General features: G+C 45.1%; 1 protein-coding gene across 1 annotated transcript; it reads left to right on the top strand.

Annotated features, from left to right (window-relative positions):
• The first annotated feature begins 3,436 nt into the window (after positions 1-3,436).
• DACT2 (dishevelled binding antagonist of beta catenin 2) lies at positions 3,437-16,276 on the top strand. Its single transcript, XM_004459460.5, has 4 exons — positions 3,437-3,796; positions 9,590-9,725; positions 12,003-12,293; positions 13,703-16,276. The coding sequence occupies exons 1-4, from the start codon at positions 3,527-3,529 to the stop codon at positions 15,460-15,462; spliced, it is 2,457 nt and encodes an 818-aa protein (XP_004459517.4). The 5' UTR covers positions 3,437-3,526; the 3' UTR covers positions 15,463-16,276.
• Positions 16,277-17,582: the final 1,306 nt, after the last annotated feature.

Raw genomic sequence — 17,582 nt, 5'->3', positions numbered from 1 at the left:
AACATTGTACTGGAGTTTCTAGCCAGGGCAAGTGGGCAAGTAAAATGAAGAAAAAAGCACCGAGATTGTAGAGGAAGAAGTAAAAAGATTCACTAAAAAATTCACCAAAGAATTCACTAAAAAAATCTATTAGAACTAATAAACAAGTTCAGCAAGTTTGCAGGGCGCAAAAATCAATTGTAATTCTATAACCTTTCAATGAACATTCTGAAAATAAAATTAAGAAAATTCCATTTATGAAAGCATCAAAAAGAATAAAATGCTTAGAGATAAGCATAACAAAAGAAGTGCAATGCTTATTTTCAGAAAACTGCAAAATATATTTGAAAGAAATTAAAGAAAACCTAACCAAAAAGACATCCCATGTTCATGGATCAGAAGACTTAATATTAAGACGACAATACTGCTGAAACTGATCTACAGATTCAGTGCAATCCCCATTAAAATTCCAGCAGGTCTCTTGGGAGAAATTGACAACCCGACCCTAAAATTCATATAGAAATGCAAGGGACCCAGAATAGCCAAAATAATATTGAAAAAGAACAAAACTGGAGGATCCTACACACCTCCTGGCTTCAAAACTTACTAAAAAGTGAAAGTAATTAAGACAGTGTGATGCTGGGATAAGAATATGCATACATATATATATACATACATATATATATGTATATATATATATCAATGGAATAAAATTGAGAGCCAGAAATTAGCCTTCACATTTACAGGCAATTGATTTTTGACAGGGTTCAGGGAGCATTCAATGGAAAAGGAATTATCATTTCAACAAATGGTACTTCGACAAGTATATATCTTCATGCAGATAAATAACATTAGACCCCCTACCTCACACCACATACAACAATTAACTCAAATTGGATCAAAGACATAAATGTAAGAGTTAAAACTATAAAAATCTTAGAAGAAAACATGGACATAAATTCTTGTGACCTTGAAGTAATGACTTTTAGCTATGTCACCAAAAGCACAAGTAACAAAAGAAAAAAAATGATGAATTGCATTTTATTAAAATCTTAAAACAAAAATTGGCAGGAAAGGTCATCAAGAGGAAAGTGAAAGGATAACTCAGAGAATGGTAACAAACATTTGCAAATCATATATCTGATAAAGGACTTGTATTTGGAACATGTAAAGAACTCTTACAACTCAACAAAAAGAAAAATAGCCCAATTTTAAAACTAGGCAAGGAGTGGATGTGGTTCAAACAGTTGAGTGCCTGCCTCCACATGGGAGGTCTCAGGTTCAGTTCTCTGTGCCTCCTGAAAAAAACACACAAGCAAAAACAAATGAAAAAAACAACTCAGGGGAGCCAATGTGGCTCAGTAGTTGAGCACCAGCTTCCTATATACGAGGTCCAGGGTTCAATCCCTGGCCCCGGTACCTCAAAATAAGAAAAAAAGACATTTCCTACTAAGAATATATACAAATGGTCAGTAAGGATGTGAAAAGATGGTTCAACACATTAGTCATTAGCCATCATGGAAATGAAATTAAAACCACAATGAAATACCACTTCATGCCCATAGGGTGACTTTAATTGACAAAATGGAAAATAACAAGTGTTGATGCAGATGTGGAGAAATTGAAACCCTTGTACATTGCTGTTGGGAATGTTAAATGGTGCTACCACTTTGGAAGAAGGTTTAGCAGTTCTTCAAGAAATCATACATAAGAGTTACCAATGACCTATCAATTCAGCTCCCAAGTATCTACCCAAGAGAAATGAAAACATATCCATGAAAAAACTTGCACATGAATGTTCTTAGGAGCATGATTTAAAATAGCTAAACCTGAGAAACAACCCAAATGACCATAAACTAATGACTGGATTTTTAAAAAGTAAATCTATACAATGAGATAATATTATTCAGCCATAAAAAAGAAGCAAAGGGAAGCGGATGTAGCTCAAGTGATAGAGCTTCTGCCTACCATATGGGAGGACCTGGGTTCAATCCCTGGGGTCTCCTGGTGAAAAAGAAGAGAAAGCGTGCCTATGCGGTGAGCCAGTGCCAGCGTGAGTGCCCGCATGTTGAGCCAGCGCCCCCGTGCAAGTGAGTCACGCAGCAAGATGATGACGCATCAGAAAGAGAGACAAGGGGAGAGTCAAGGTGAAGCACAGCAGAGACCAGGAACCGAGGTGATGCAATTGACAGGGAACCTCTCTCCCCATCAGAGGTCTCCAGGATTGAATCCCAATGAATCATAGAGGAGAGAAAATGAAAGAAGACAACACAGACAGCAGAGACAGCAGGGCGGGAGGAGGGGAAGGGAGGAAATTAAATAAATAAATAAATAATAAATGTTTGAAAAAAAAAGAAATGAAGTACTGATACATGCTACAAAGTGGATGAACCTTGAAAACACTATACTAAGTGACAGAAGCTTGTAATGTCACAGAAGATCACATACTTATGAGTCCCTGGACATGAAAATGGGCAGACTAGACAAATCTATAATAGGAAGCCAAACGTCAGTTACTGATCTCCTAAAGCTGGGGAGTGAGGGGATGGGACAAATGGAGACTCGCTACCAAGAGGGCAGGGTTCTTTTTTTGGGCGGGGGGGAGGGAAGGAAGCATGAAGATGTTTTAAAATAGATTGTGCCGATGGTTACACAACTCTGTGAATACAATAAACACCACTGCATTGTACACTTTAGACGCATGAATAGTATGGTATGTGAATTCTTTCTCAACAGAGCTGTTCCCTACAAAAGAAAAGTGCCATTTCCAAACTACTGTTATACGTTAAGAAAAGTGGGTACTAGGTTTTACAAACGTACAGCAGAGTTTATAATAACACACAATGGTGATACTGTCTCAAGAATGTATCTTTTCTTTTTAAAAAAAAATTGAACACCTAAACAAGACGTTTCTCCTTTTCATTTCGCTTGCAACCCCCTCTCCAGCCTGCCCTCCTCTTTACCCGCGTCCCCGCCTTGGTGTGTTAGGCCGCGCGTCCCCGGGGCAGTGGAGCTGCTCTGGAGGGCGGCCAGGAGGGCAGGCGCCGGGGAGCCGAGGGCCGGCGTCCCCAAGCAGCGCCGGGCTCCCCCGGCCTGGCCCCGGGCCCAGGGGCGCGCAGGCCGGCGGCGATCGGTCGCTCGGTGGCACCCGAGAGGCCCGTCGGGGTGGTGACCTCGCAACGTGCGCCAAGCCCGCCGCCCTCCCCCGTACCTCTACGACATCCCCACCCAAGCTTCGGGAACCTGCAGGAGCTGGGGGCGGGGACAGGGAGGCGCGAGGGGAGGGACCGCCGGGGCCCGGCCAGGGTGCCGCGGACGCTCCATCCGCGCGCAGCCAGGTGGCCGCCGGGCGCTGGGCTGGCGCGGGGTCCTCGCTCGTGCTGCTGCCGCCACCTGTGGCCTGCGACCCGCGGCCCCCCTACCTCTCGCGACCTGCAGTCCGCCCCCTTCCCGCCGATCCCCAGGCCGCCGGGGCGCCCCGATCCTTCGCCCTTGGGCCCTCTCCCCGCGCGCTATGCCCGGCCGAGGCTGCTAGTCCCCCCCGAAGATGTGGGCGCCGGGCAGCCCGGCGGCAGCGAGACCCCCGGCCGGGGGCTGGGACCGCTGCCGGGTGGGAGAGAGGCTGAGCGCCGCGCTGGCCGGGCTGCAGGAGCTCCAGGTGCTGCGCGACAAGCAGCAGGCGCTGGTGCGGGGCGCGCTGGCCCCGCAGCCCCCGCCCGCGCCCGCCCGGCTGCCCGCCCCCGAGGCCGCGGCGCGCGACCCCCGCAGCAAGGAGCACCGGCTGGAAGCCACGCTCGCGTCGCTCAAGGAACAGCTGGTAAAGAGCGGGGCCCGGAGAGCTGGGGACAGGGGGGGGACCCCAAACGCCCTGCCGGAGGGGTTTGGTTTAAAAAAAAAAAAATACCGATGAGCTGTTTCTACTTTGGGTCAGGCTGTGATAACTATTGGTAAGCTGGCTGATGGCTGAGGAGCCCACCCTGTCCGGATCTGAACCTAATGCAATTCGGAATGAAATTAAATGGATCGGAAGGCCGGGTGCTTAGGGACAACGTGCTGCAGCTCACGAGCCACAAAGTAACAACGAGGGGAGCTGGGTGCCCGCAGTCAGCTCTGCATTCGCTTCTGCGTAATTCCGGAAACAGAACCGGGTGAATTCCTGTTTGATTGAATTGCAGGACCTTGTAGAGATTTACAATGTATTAAGTTGATTTCCCTTAGTGGGAATCTGCTTTGAACCCTTGATATTCTTCCCTCTGTACCAAGTTCTGAATTAAACTGCTCCCTGCTACACTGGGTACAGGGTAGCCCGAATTGTGTTCAATAATGTAGGGGGGGGGGGGGGAAGAAAATAAAATAATGTAGGGAGTAGAAAGGGATCGTGTCACTACAATGAAATTCGGGGGGATAGTGTACATAAGAAGAGGGCTGCTTCAACTTTAAAATGTAACCTGATCTGTAAAAAAGAGGTGTGTCCCCCTAACCCAGAAGCAGGTAAAATGGGAACCTTTTATGATTTCTTTACTTTTGTGTATTGGGGTACTCTTATCCGTCTAAAAGTCAGTTCCCTTTCGTACATGATTGAAGATAAAATTATTACCCTCTGGTATTTCATATAATTTATTGGGAAACAATCAAGATAGATTTGCAGCATGGCAGTATTTTTTTTCAGAGGAAAAATAAAAATGCTAAAGAAAGATTGTATTTGATTGTAATTTTTAATGACAAAGTCAAATCAGGTCTGTCTAAAAGTTGCCTTCTTTAAAAAAAAAAAAAAAGTAAGGCATCACAGCCCAGGTGAAGGTGCAGTGCGGCCCTGGGTTTAGCTGAGTTGTGTTATTAATTGGCTAAGTGCTTCTGGATTAAAGAATTCATAGCCTGAGATTCCCTTGTTATGAACTGCCTCCCGTGATTCCTGTTATCTTCGAGTATTACAAAGGACAGACCTTGCAGGAGAATGACCTGGAGTTTTTAAGTTTCCAGTTGCTTGTTCAGTCGGTGATCCCTTCCCTGAGAGGAAAGTGGCTAGTGGCTGGCTATTGAGAAGAAGCCTGCCTACTTTGTTTTATCACTCTAGGCTATCAAAGTATGTTTAAGTTATTTGTATGTTAGTACATGACACAATCTTAATTTATGCATGACTGTAGCTAGACACACAGTAACCTAAAAAGTGCCTTAGACATAAGTTAACAGGAAGAAGTTTTCTGAGATGCTAAGGTGAATTGTTCTGTCAAGGGACTAAGAAGACAGCTGATGATTAACTTGTCTTAAGGAATACACAAACTTGTGAGTACTCAGCAGCTAATTATAAGTCGCCTTTTGGAGAAGATCAAACAAAGTGGCTTTTTGTTTGTTTGTTTATTGTTATTTTTTTAATGTGGGCACCGGAAAGAACAGCAGAATTTGTTTGAAACTTGGTCCTTGGAATGGATTATGTGATCAAAAGAGAAGAATAGTTAAATTTGCATAACATCAGCCCAGCATTTAGCACTTACACGTTTTTGTTACAGGGAAAAAAATTGGGGGTGATACTAGTCCCATCAAGAATACAGTCAAAAGACTTTTTAATCTCTAGTACTGGCAATTACACACCCCAGTAACTCCCAGTTAAATTAGTGTTTCCCTCCCATCTCCACTCTGATATTAACCTGGTTATCAATCAGGTGTGAAGACAGGAAGAAAATTTATCTAACTCTTGGAAGCTTTACCCTTCAGGATTTCTCAAGTGAAAATGCACTTTAGTATTTTCGTGGCTTAAACTGTAATTGGAAAGATAGCATTCATTCCATTAACACACCAGAATTCGCTGCACCGTCTTCATTGCTATGTCTAAGTTACAAAAGAAAACACAGCAGTAGGTACTCAGTAAGTATAAATAAATGAGTGACTTTTATTGCCCCCAACTAAAGGGAAAATGATTTAAGTATTTATCGTCTCCCTAATTTATATTTCTTGGCTAAGGAAAACTTCCATGACCTTTGACTGAAGCAATTTGTTACTGTTCGGTTAGAACAGGCGGAGCCACTCGGGCTTAATGGTTTATCACTTCTCGAGAGATTGGTCATTCTCCAAGAGGCTATAGGCATTTCCATTTTTATATGAATTAAGTTCCCCAGCAACACTAAAGTAGGTAGACTTAACCCAACTCATTCAATGCCTGAAAGTTGCTTGAAAAACTCCTTCGTTCACCAGTAGGTGCTGCTGGAGTCATCGGAAGAGATGTTGTTTGGCCAGAAGTTTAAAAAAAAAAGGTCGATTGGGTCTTTGCAGTGAAATCTTATCCTTAAGAATTTCATTGTAGTTGACTTTACTGGCCCTGACTTGTTCTAAAAGTGGCAGCTTGCAACAATTCCCTTTCATTGGCAGGTTCAAGCATTAAAAGCCGTAAGAGCAAGTTATGGGTCTGATTCCGCAGCTATAAACATGATGCCTGGTGTTTTTCTTGGGCAGAATACACTTGCTTTGATTGAGGACAAGTTCAAGGTGATGGAGAGAGATGCATCCATAGGACAATACAAGGCTCTGACTGCCAGGCCCTAGGGCTTTATTTCCCAGGGACTCATCTGTCAACCCCAGAGGCTGTATACTATTGATTTATTGACCTTTTTTAAACCTGGGTAGTAAGAGGTCCCTGCCTGCACAATGAAAGTGGCAAGTCACAGAATTCAAGCATAAAATGTTTCGCTTGGACATTCTTAGCTTTCAAGGAAAGAAAAGTAGGGTCGTAGGTACCATCTCTATATCCTGAAGTTTAAGGCATTTATTACTTTTGTCCTCTGAATAGACCATAAAGGTTTTCAGAAGGCTAGAATTCTGTATTATAGCCAGGGAGAAATAGGCAAAGGAAATGGAAATCTTACCATTCTCTTCTTGTATATAAAGTAAGCATTGCCAAAGAAAAGGGATAAACCAACCATTTGTTTTTAAAGGCATCCCCTGGAAAATAGAAGGTTTATGGTTATAAGAAACTTTTTGTGGTTCCCAAGAAGCTTGTTAAAATGCAGATTCCCAGGCTTGCCATAGAAGGTTGAAGGTAATAGGTATTGTGTGGCGCCTGGAAATCTGCATTTTATTCCTGGGTGATTCCTTTCCCTGAGAAACCTTTCTCTCTGTTAAATGAGGCTTTCTTACCCCTTAACAACATCCGGGGAGTTTTTAACACCAGGGCTCCCTGGAACACACCTTGAGAAACAGCTCTGAGACACATGTGCAGAGTGAAGTGGAGAGTTGAAGTGTAGACTAAAGCGGCTGGCTGGCTGCAGTGGAGAACATGAACTTGACTGCTCCCGTCAAGCTGACTCAGTGCTGACTTTTTCTGTAAGCTTCTCTCTAGAAATACACAGACATAGACATCTGTTGCTGGCTTTGGATCAGATTCTCCTCGATACCGGTCACATAAATTACTTTTGACAAATGAGTGGAAGAAGTGTACTGCTATGAAGGAGTTAATGAAAAGCACCGAGACCTAAAAACCCCAAGTTAGGGACGGAGCAAAGGGTTAACAAGTATAAATCACGAATAGTAAAATTCTGCAGACTTGCAGGCTGGTCCTGGTCCTGAGGATGTAATAAACAATCTGTGAATACCTGAGAGCCTCATACCTTCTGTGGCCCTTGGACCATTAATCAAAACCACCAGCTGAAGCACTGGCTGGCCAAACATTAATCACAAAGCAATTAATTCCCAGCACAAATACGGGGGCTTTTTTTTTTTTTTTTTCCGGAAGGGGATTGAAGAGATAGGATAGAAGCCAGCAAAGAGATCCAGACTGTTTTTCAAAATAAATAGAAAATCATGATTTAGACGAGAAGAGGTAAAATACAAGTTTTTAAACATTAAAGTATGGACTGATAAAAGAACTTAATTTCCTGTTAACACCGTGATTGTCAACACTGAACAGCAATTCAAATGTGACTTATAATATAAGGGAAGTCGGGAAGATTAAGAAGATACAGAAGCAGAAAGCCTTTTTCTTTTTTTTTGCTTTATGATGGGAAAAAGTACTCTCACTGGTTCCTTTATTTGAATTAAGTATCTTGTTTACATATATGGTGATTGGAACTACGTTCTTTCTTTATATGCTATATTGGCTCTTTTTTCATAGTTCTGTTTACTTGAATCACATGATAGATTTTTTTAAAATGTTACAATTTTTACTGTAAGAAATATACTGTAAGAAAACAGTATATTTAGACTAGTCTGGATAGTATAAAATTCTGATTGAACTCAGGAATGATTTCTCTCACATACACGGTAACAGACACAACACAACACAACATTATGGCTTCAAGTTTGTTACTGTAAAATCCTTGGTGTTCTTTTAAAAAGGTCCACTGTAGGAAAGCAGTATATTTAGGTTGGATTGTGGTCTTTATTGGGTTCTGGAGAAAAGGTTGTGCATTTGGGCATGAGGCTCTACCACTAACAAATGTGCCATTCATTAGGCTCCGGACAACTCACCTGCAAATGACATTGATCACTCATGTTTGAAAACTCTGCCGAGAAATAATTCTCTCATAAGAATAGAAAATCATTCTTGTAGAGGTTTGTCAAATTCTTGAAATCACTGAACTAATTCCAAGCCCCATAAGTAGGGACTTAAGAGGAATTTCTCATTTCCTAGGTAGAAATTTGAAATACAAATTAATCATTTCCTTAAACAGTATGCACCACATCATTACATTCATTAATTATTTGCCTTACACTTAATTGTTAATCAAAACAAGGACTTTATGCAGTGGACCTTGAAAACACGGTAAGGTTTCCAATGGAAAGAAGGAAATCAGCACTATTAAACACTATGTGCTCGTTGCTTCAATATAGATTTATTTACATATATATGTATATAGTTAATGCTCATAATAACCCATTTTTGAGTTAAGAAAGCTGAGACCTGGCAAAGGTGAGTTCAGAGCGTCTTTGGTGGCAGAGCTAGTACATGAACTTCAAAATGAGAAGGATGCCCGAGGAAGATTTACAGGCAGCATTTATTCTTTGCCCTGGGTAAAACTGGCATTTTCCATTTCTTACAGTACCACGCCCTTGCTGAAATCCCTATTTCTCTGATAGTTCTACTAAAACTTTTAACAGTTCAGATGTTACTTGCAATGTAAAGGAGAGGAGAAGAGGATTAAGAAGCTTTCATCGATCCCATGGGGCAGCTGTGAAAAAAAGAATATAGCAATACAGGTAGACACAGGCTAAATTAAACATGGGAGAGTAAATTCTCGCTTAGAACTTAAAAAAAATAACAGTGGAAAATTCACCTGTGGTAACTGCCCAAAAGAATTTGTGTTGTTTTTGATCTTGATCGTCATTCTCATAGACTGCATTATTTTGTATGCTTATAAAGTAACGGCTAATTCAACATTGTTCATAACAGAGCCTGCAAGTGGAGGGGCAAAAAAAAAAAAAACTGTTTGGGGAACAGTAGTTTTGTTTTTGTTTTTCTTTCCACACTACAGAGCAAGGAAATTGCTTCGGAAGTGAGTAGGACAAAGGAGATGCATTTTATGTTGATTTTTGATGTTTACGTTGTATTCGCACTGCATTTTCACCACCAGCTTTAAGGGTTTCTGTCTGTACTTAGAACATTTTACTTTCTCGTTCTTAGTCCCGTTTAAGACGACAGGACGTTGGCCTGAAAACCCACCTGGATCAGCTGGACCAGCAGATAAGCGAGCTGCAGCTGGACGTGTGCAAGACGTCCAACGAGCCCCTGGCGGACAGCGACAGCCGACCCAGCTCAGGTACACCCCTGGTGCCAGCGCGGGAAACCAGGCGGGCTCACGGCAGCATAGCGCACGGGGCATTGTCGCCTGGGCCCTGGCACTGCTCTTCAGAGGGGAAAGCTGATGAATGAATACAGTTATTTTCAAACCTAAATCCGGTTTACCCATTAACACCCCCTGGGGAACTCGTGTCCTCTTAAAGGGCTAAAGTGGTCTAATATTGAACATCGTTAATAGTGCGGTACCTTTCTCTGATGTTTTCTTGGGCTAACCTGTAAGTTAGAAAGATATCATTAAGCCTGAAAATTATATATATTATATGAAGACTCCTGAAAATGAAATATTATTATTTAAATGTGTTTAGAAAAAAAAGAAAAGGAAGTATATGCATTTTTTTAAATTGGAAAAGTGTTATTTCAGATGGGGGAAAAGAGTGAGTTTCTTACTTCTTTTTCTAGGCTGATCAATTCTCAGGTCTGTTCACGATTGCTGAAACTGGTGTGTGGAGGAGTGTAAATAGCTAGTGTTTCCTGACATGACAAAAGTATGTGTTATGGTGTATGTAGGTTTAAATCAGTTTTTTTAAGGAGGTACCAGAAATTGAACCCAGGACCTCATACTTGGGAAGCAGGTGCTCAACCACTCGAGTACATCCGCTTCCCTAAATCATTCTAATTTTGCCAGAGAAGATGATAAGGAAATAATGTCCACCCAGTGCTGTCCTAGTATCCCCGTTTTAAAGGTCACAGAAAGATAAGCATATAGTCGTGGCTGACTTTCATGATACAGGGTACTTTTGTTTTTTTAATCCAAAATCCTCCAAGCAACACTGGGGTGGGGGGGTTGGGATTTCCTTCTTAAGATTGCAGTGGTCAGAAATTGGTTCGCATTGCATATCCATAGTTTTCTCCAAGTACAGTGTTGTCTCTGCCATTTCTGTTTTTTTATTACTCGCAACATTACGTCATGACCGATGTTACGTTTACATGTAGCAGGTCCAGTGGGTTTGAAGGACTGCCATAATTGTTTCCCTTTCACTGATTGCTAATTCATAGGCATCGAGGAAGGGGAAGATAGAAAGATGCAGAACATTCATCTGAAAGGTCTTAGATTCTAGCGGGAGAGACAGATGCTTAATACGTAACAATTGGAGAGCAGATGTAGCTCAGTGGCTGAGCGCCTGTTTCCCATGTAAGAGGTCCTGGGTTCAATCCCCGGTACCTCCTAAAAACAAACAAACAAATGAAAAAAACAGCTCTCGCTGGTGAGCAGATATGGCCTAGTGGTTGAGCACCTGCCTCCCACATACGAGGTCCCAGGTTCACTCCCTTATACCCCCCCCCCAAAAAAAATTAGTATCTATAACACAGGACTGAGTGAGCCACTGGCCAAGGAAAGGGATGAGGAATTTTGTGGAAGACGGATGAGGGCGTTTGCGGTTTCCAGGCAGTTCTGATTTCTGTTTCATGGGGGTTGACAATAGACAAATGCCCAGTCCTGGACCACATATACCACAGTCTTTTTGTTGTTCTTTTTTTAATTTTCAAATTCTTATTAAATTGTCTTTTTTTTTTTAAGAATACAGAGATCACAAAAAATGTTACATTAAAAAATATAAGAGGTTCCCCACTCCCCACTCCCCCACTCCTCCCACATCAACAACCTCTTTCATCAGTGTGGCACATTCATTGCATTTGGTGAATACATCTTGGAGCACTGCTGTACCACATGGATTATAGTTTACATTGTAGTTTACACTCTCCCCACGTCCATTCAGTGGGTTATGGCAGGATGTATAATATCCTGCATCTGTCCCTGCAATACCATTCAGGACAACTCCAAGTCCCGAAAATGCCCCCACATCACACCTCTTCTTCCCTCTCCCTGCCCTCAGCAACTCCAGTGGCCACTGTCTCCATATCAGTGCTACAATTTCTTCCATTACTAGTCACAATAGTTCCATAGTAGAACATCAGTAAGTCCACTCTAATCCATACTCTATTCTTCCATCCCGTGGACCCTGGGATGGTGATGTCCACTCCACCTCTCAGTCGAGAGGGGGCTTAGATCCCACATGGCTGGTAGATGGGATTCTCCTGCTTGGAGTCACCCGGGTCCTTCAGTGACGTCACCCACACACCTTCACTCACAGCTTCTGAGCCCCTGCAGGTCACAGTCCACCTGCCCGGGCAGACGAGGATGCCACAGGGGGTGCCAGGTCGGTCACGGGTGGCGGGGGCTGCGTCTGTCGGCCAGGTTGTGCCGATGCCTGACCTCTGTGTCTGTTCCCCCCAGGCTTCTACGACCTGAGCGACGGCGGCTCCTGCTCGCTCTCCACCTCCTGCACGTCCGTGTACCACGACTCCATCTCGTCCTCCCTCAGCAGTCTGCTGCCTGCCGGCCAGCCCCCCAAGGCCGGGCTCAGCCCCGGCGATGACCGGCCCAAGTCGGCCGACGAGACCACCGTGCGGGCCGCGCACCTGCCTCCACGGAGGCCCCGCGTCGTGGAGGCCAGTCCACCTGGGGGCAGCCCACCAGGTGCCGGGGGGCCCCTGGGCAGGGCCAGACCCCGGCCCGTCTCCACAGGTAAGGAAGAACCAGAAAAGGCTGGGAACGTGGATCTCAAGTGTGTGCGGGGGACATTTAATGCTGATCGAGACTCAGAGCGGAAAACAGTATCAGTGGAGTTTGTTCTGCCAGTACTAACCCGACAAATAATGTTACATTTTCTATAGATTTCCTTCTATTTTCTTTAAAGATTTATTTATTATTTCTCTCCCCGCCCCCCCAGTTGTCTGCTCTCTGTGTCCATTTGCTGTGTGTTCTTATGTGACTGCTTCTACCCTTATCAGCGGCACCAGGAATCTATATTTCTTTTTGTTGTGTCATCTTGTTGTGTCAGCTCTCCATGTGTGCGGTGCCATTCTTAGGCAGGCTGCGCTTTCCTTCGCGCGAGGTGACTCTCCTTATGGGGTGCACTCCTTGCACGTGGGGCTCCCCTACACGGGGGACACCCCTGCGTGACACGGCATTCCTTGTGCTGGCACTGCGCATGGGCCAGCTCCACAAGGGTCAAGGAGGCCCTGGCTTTGAACCCTGGACCTCGCACGTGGTAGGCGGATGCCCTATCCATTGGGCCAAGTCCGCTTCCCTATTTTTTTTTTTTGATCTGGATGGAAATAGGAATCCAAACACTCACCTCTTTTCATAGAGCAGGACTCTTCTCCTAAAAAGCATTTTTTCCTACTATTTAAAATGGACATCAAAAAGTTAAAAAAAAGAAAAAGATCCTTTAAAAATCTTGAAACAGCCTCACTGCTATCTGTTTGTATTTAAAGTGTGCATAGAGTTGAAAGTTGAAAGTGTAAGTGGAAAAATAGTAGTTAGCACTCACTTTACTCACAGGCTTGGTAAAGGACCATTATTTTTCTGTAGATCTCCACCCCCCTTTATTTACTTCTTTTTTGGCCTTGTTTTATTTCTAATACAAGACCCAGCTTAGCAGTAACCATTTGGCCTTTCCTTGGTGAACATTTCCGCATGACTTCTTGGGATAGCTATAAACACCCGAAGAGAAGTTGTGGTTGTCGGTGTCTTTTTTTCCTGTGGCTTCTGTCTGAGGAAACCATCATGTGTCTGTGGTCACTTTATCTTTCTGGACAGTCTCAAAATCATTCATAAAATGAGAGCAGGAAATTAATCTATTGTGAGTCTGTGATTTATCTTTTCAGAACAAGCTATCGTTAAGAGAGAAATGACCGGAACCATATGATGGAAATAGTGAGCAAATATGGCTTGTTTCTCCCAAACCCTTTTACATCTAACTGTCCAGTCTAAGTGCCAGGTTGTAGCTTGCTTTGTCCTCTTAAGCCTGTTGAAGTTTCTATCAAAGCCCTGGATGGAAGAGACGTTTGCTGTCACAAAGCAACAAACGAAAAAATAGGAGCATGCCATGAAATTCTTTCCGTTATTTTTTTTTTTTCCCTCATTTCCAGGTGACCTTGAAAGAATGGTACCAGCTGATGTGCAACTTCAGAAAGCCAGGGCAGATCCCATGCCCAGTTCACTCCTTTGCCATGGCATAGAACTGCAGTCCCACTTGGTGGACCCAAAATATCAGAGTGACTTGGTATCGAAGAGTGGCAAGGAAGTATACCCTTACCCAAGTCCCCTGCATGCAGTGGCTTTGCAGAGTCCCCTCTTCGCCCTGACCAAGGAGACCCAAAAGATGGACAACGTCTTGCCCCTTAGTAAGCCCGTTCCTGGCACTTCGGGCCCACACTTAATTGGGACTAGACTTGTCTCTGAGGCTCGCCCAACAGGAGCCTACATTGACAAGCTGCTGCAGCTGACAAGAGGCCAAGGGAAGCTGTCAAGGGGCGGTGTGGGTGAGCAGGAAGCCCCAAAAAGTGAGGCATCCACATCCCAGCAGAAGTATGGAGGACAGGGAATGGGCAACGTAGGTCGGCTTGAGAAGCCGGATTGCTCTCCAGGGAATAAGGACATGGAAGGCTTGCTTCAGAGGAGAAAGACTGCGGGAGACCCCCTCAAGCAGCAGGGATCTGGGTCTCTTGTGGACACCCGTCCACCTACCAACCTTCCAGAAGAAACCAAACCCTCAGATAGCTGCGTCCTTGGGAAGACCGTTCTGGACTCCCCTTGGCCAGGGTGTGAGCTGGACGCCTCTCCCTGCTCCCGGGCACAGCCGCCTCACACCACTGCGGATTGCTGGGATGGCAGCGCCATCTTGCCATCTGGGAAGGAGAACCTTATGAGCCCTTCCCGAGACACAGGACAGTTTGTCCAGGCCCAGTTAGTCGCCAGCGATGCTCACCCAACGAGGCTGAAAACGGGCAACTCCAAGGTGAAGGCCGTGAAGATCAAGAGAAGGAGCAGCGATAAGGTGCTAAGGTTTGGGAAGCAGCAGTCGCCGTTACCAGAGAGGCGTCGGGGCGCCCACGTGGTCCACTGGCTGCCCACTGAGTGGAAACCTTCCCACAAGTCCCACGGCTATGGAGGTCTCAGGAGGAGGCCAACCTTCGCAGGGGAGGCACCTGGCCGGTCTTGCTCAGAGTCCAGCCTCTACCCGGTGCCTTTCTTTGTCCCACTGGTGATGGCCCAGCGGGAGAGTTACCGCTCATCAGCCCACGTCATGTATCCCTTCGAAGTGGCCCATTTCAATATGGCGGCCAATGGGGGCGCCAAGAAGAAGCAACGCAAGTGGCAGTCCACCGTGGAGATCTCAGCCAAGGCCCACCTAGCCAGCTTTCCTACTGACCCTAGCCCAGGGCCCCCCCAGCTGGCAGGAAGGAGAGCGGGTGGCCTGCGGCCTGCGGGGACCAGGGGCAGGCCCAACACGCCCCGCCATGGCCCTTCTGCCCAGAGCGAGTCGGAGCGCTCTGAGTACTCGGCCGACTGCACCTCACTCTTCCACTCCACCATCGTGGAGACGAGCGAGGAGGATGTGAGCGACTCGACTGCCGACTGTTTTGGGGACAAGGAGTCCAGTGACAGTGACTCGGAGGGCTGTGGCCGGAGCAGTGGGAGCAGCGTCATGCTGGACTGGGAGGAGGCGGGCAGAGGGGCGCTGGTTCGGCCTCCGTCTGCTGCTCAGCGGCCACCAAGCGCCCTGCCCCCCTCGAAGCCACCCGTCCCCCCAGTGCCCAAACTCTGCCGCATTAAGGCCTCCAGAGCCTTGAAGAAAAAGATCCGCCGGTTCCAGCCAGCTGCGCTGAGAGTGATGACCATGATGTGAAGGCCAGCGGGAGGATGGCCCAAGCGTCTCCACCCGGTTCCGATCCCAGCCTGGGCAGGACAAAAGTGACCGATGGGCATCCCCGAGAAGAGACGACCTTCTAGAGACATCCTTCGAATGACCTCTATCAGTGTCCCCTTGGTAGGCACAAAAGGGGCTTCCGTGCTAGAGACTGTGCAAAGAATGAGGCATCTCATTTTTTCAGCTGTCTGATATGCACATAGGGGTTTTGTGTCATCTTGCCAATTGGCTTCCTCTTCTGATGTCGCTCTTTGAAAAGGAATCTCCTTAGAGGCGGGATGTTAAAACAGGTCCTCTGGGCTCTGCCCCACAGATTTTGAAAAAATGTCAGAATTATAGGGGAAATCCAAGCCAGCATCTTATTTCTTTTTAAATATCTTCCAAGATCATACTTGGCAGCCTAGACTTCTCATTTTCCTGTATCATCGTCAGTGATCGCTGACATTTATATATCCTTATTCCACTTTAGCTATGGGGGTGTATTTCCCAATCTTCTTAAACCATTCCTACCGAAAAGCTTTATTTTTAAGAGAGGGTTGCTGGACTTGGAGGGAAATTGAACTTGAATTTAAACTTTCCCCCTTCAGCGCAGAGCTTGAATAAACACCCAAATTATGCCATGATCTTCCCAAATGACCTCATTTGCTTCCTTGGTGCATAGTAGGTGCTTTCTCCTAATGTGGATGCAGTATAACTTTAACCCTGTGAGGTGAGGAAATGCATTTCATATGAATTGCCCAAACTCTGGTTCCAATACAAGTAAGTTGAACATAAAAAGTCTTTTGGAAAAATACCGTTTTTTTTTTCCTGGTCTTTATTTATTTTTAAAGAAAATATACCTCATCTTTTCCGGGATAAGCAGGATGGGGTTTTCACTTAAGCTGTCTGTCAAGCACATGCTTCATAAAGCAACTTTATCCTGATTGTTCAAAAGTCTTCTCCAAAATGCTACCACCAAGGTACTTTCCGGAGGGAGGTGGGGTGGGGATTCTAAAGTCAACCATTTACCCCGGGGAGACCCCGGAAAGAGATTGTGGATCAAGTTAGATTGACAGGAATGTCTGAAGGAAGCTTGATAAGAAAGCCAGTGTAAAATACTAGTAGATTTTATACTCGACATTAGTGAAACAGTCATGCAACAGTTGGCTAGTTTCAGGAAGCAGTTTAAAGAGATTTAACATTTTAAAAAGCAATTAACATCTTAAAACAAAGACACACCTGTGAGCTGAAGGGGTTGGCGGGGGCAGGTGGGAAGCTGAAATTTCTGAAAGCAAAGTGGCTCCTTTCTGTACAAAGGGATTCAGAAATGCAAACATTTTCAAAGGGACCAAGGCCACCTTTGAAATTCAGACATTCCATTTAGTCTGGGCAGGCCACCTTTCCCTCATGGAGTCTGCTTCCTCTAAGAACCAGTTGGAGTCTTAAGCTTTCTTTAAAACGAGTCTTGAAATGGAAAGGAAAATTCAAACCCGCACCTGATGAGGGGTCACGTGGTAAAAGATACAACACGCTATTTCATCAAAGTAGTTTCATTCTCAACCCTGGGCCCTAGAGGTAAGGGGAAAGCAGTGATTTAGCCAGGGCCGTTCAAGCAAGAGAAACTTGCAGGATTCCTTCTGAATCACAAACCTCATTAAGGATTTGAGCCGCTCAGCCCCTTTGTCCAGGTATTTTCAGGGCCTGCATGAAACGTATGGTGAAACAGCTAGCAGATTCCATTTATCCAGCACTTTCTACCCTATTGGACGTATCTAGCATTTAGGGAAATGGTTTACCTTGAAGTGGCTTTGAATGCAATTATTTGGAAAATGCAAACTTCCTTTCATCCTTGATAATAAGGTGTATCCTTGTCTTACAGGTATAGGAAGGGTGTTGTGTGCCTGCCCAAAGCAGGTTGAACCAGCACTGGTTTGGAATACAGTGGGTTGGGGCTTCTCTGACCATCTTTGTCTTGCTAGGAAAGCTGGGGCTTGATTTGTTAAGGGCTCTAACGTGCAGTGAGGTGGGAACGGCTTCCAGCCCTAGGGACCTAACAGGAACCTGGGGTTGCAAATTCTATGCAGATTTCCACTCAATGCCACCGTGGCATTGGTAGACAG

The sequence above is a fragment of the Dasypus novemcinctus genome, chromosome 28 (assembly GCF_030445035.2).
Source record: "Dasypus novemcinctus isolate mDasNov1 chromosome 28, mDasNov1.1.hap2, whole genome shotgun sequence".
In the NCBI taxonomy this organism is placed as follows: domain Eukaryota; kingdom Metazoa; phylum Chordata; class Mammalia; order Cingulata; family Dasypodidae; genus Dasypus; species Dasypus novemcinctus.
This window is presented reverse-complemented; position numbering and strand designations above follow the sequence as displayed.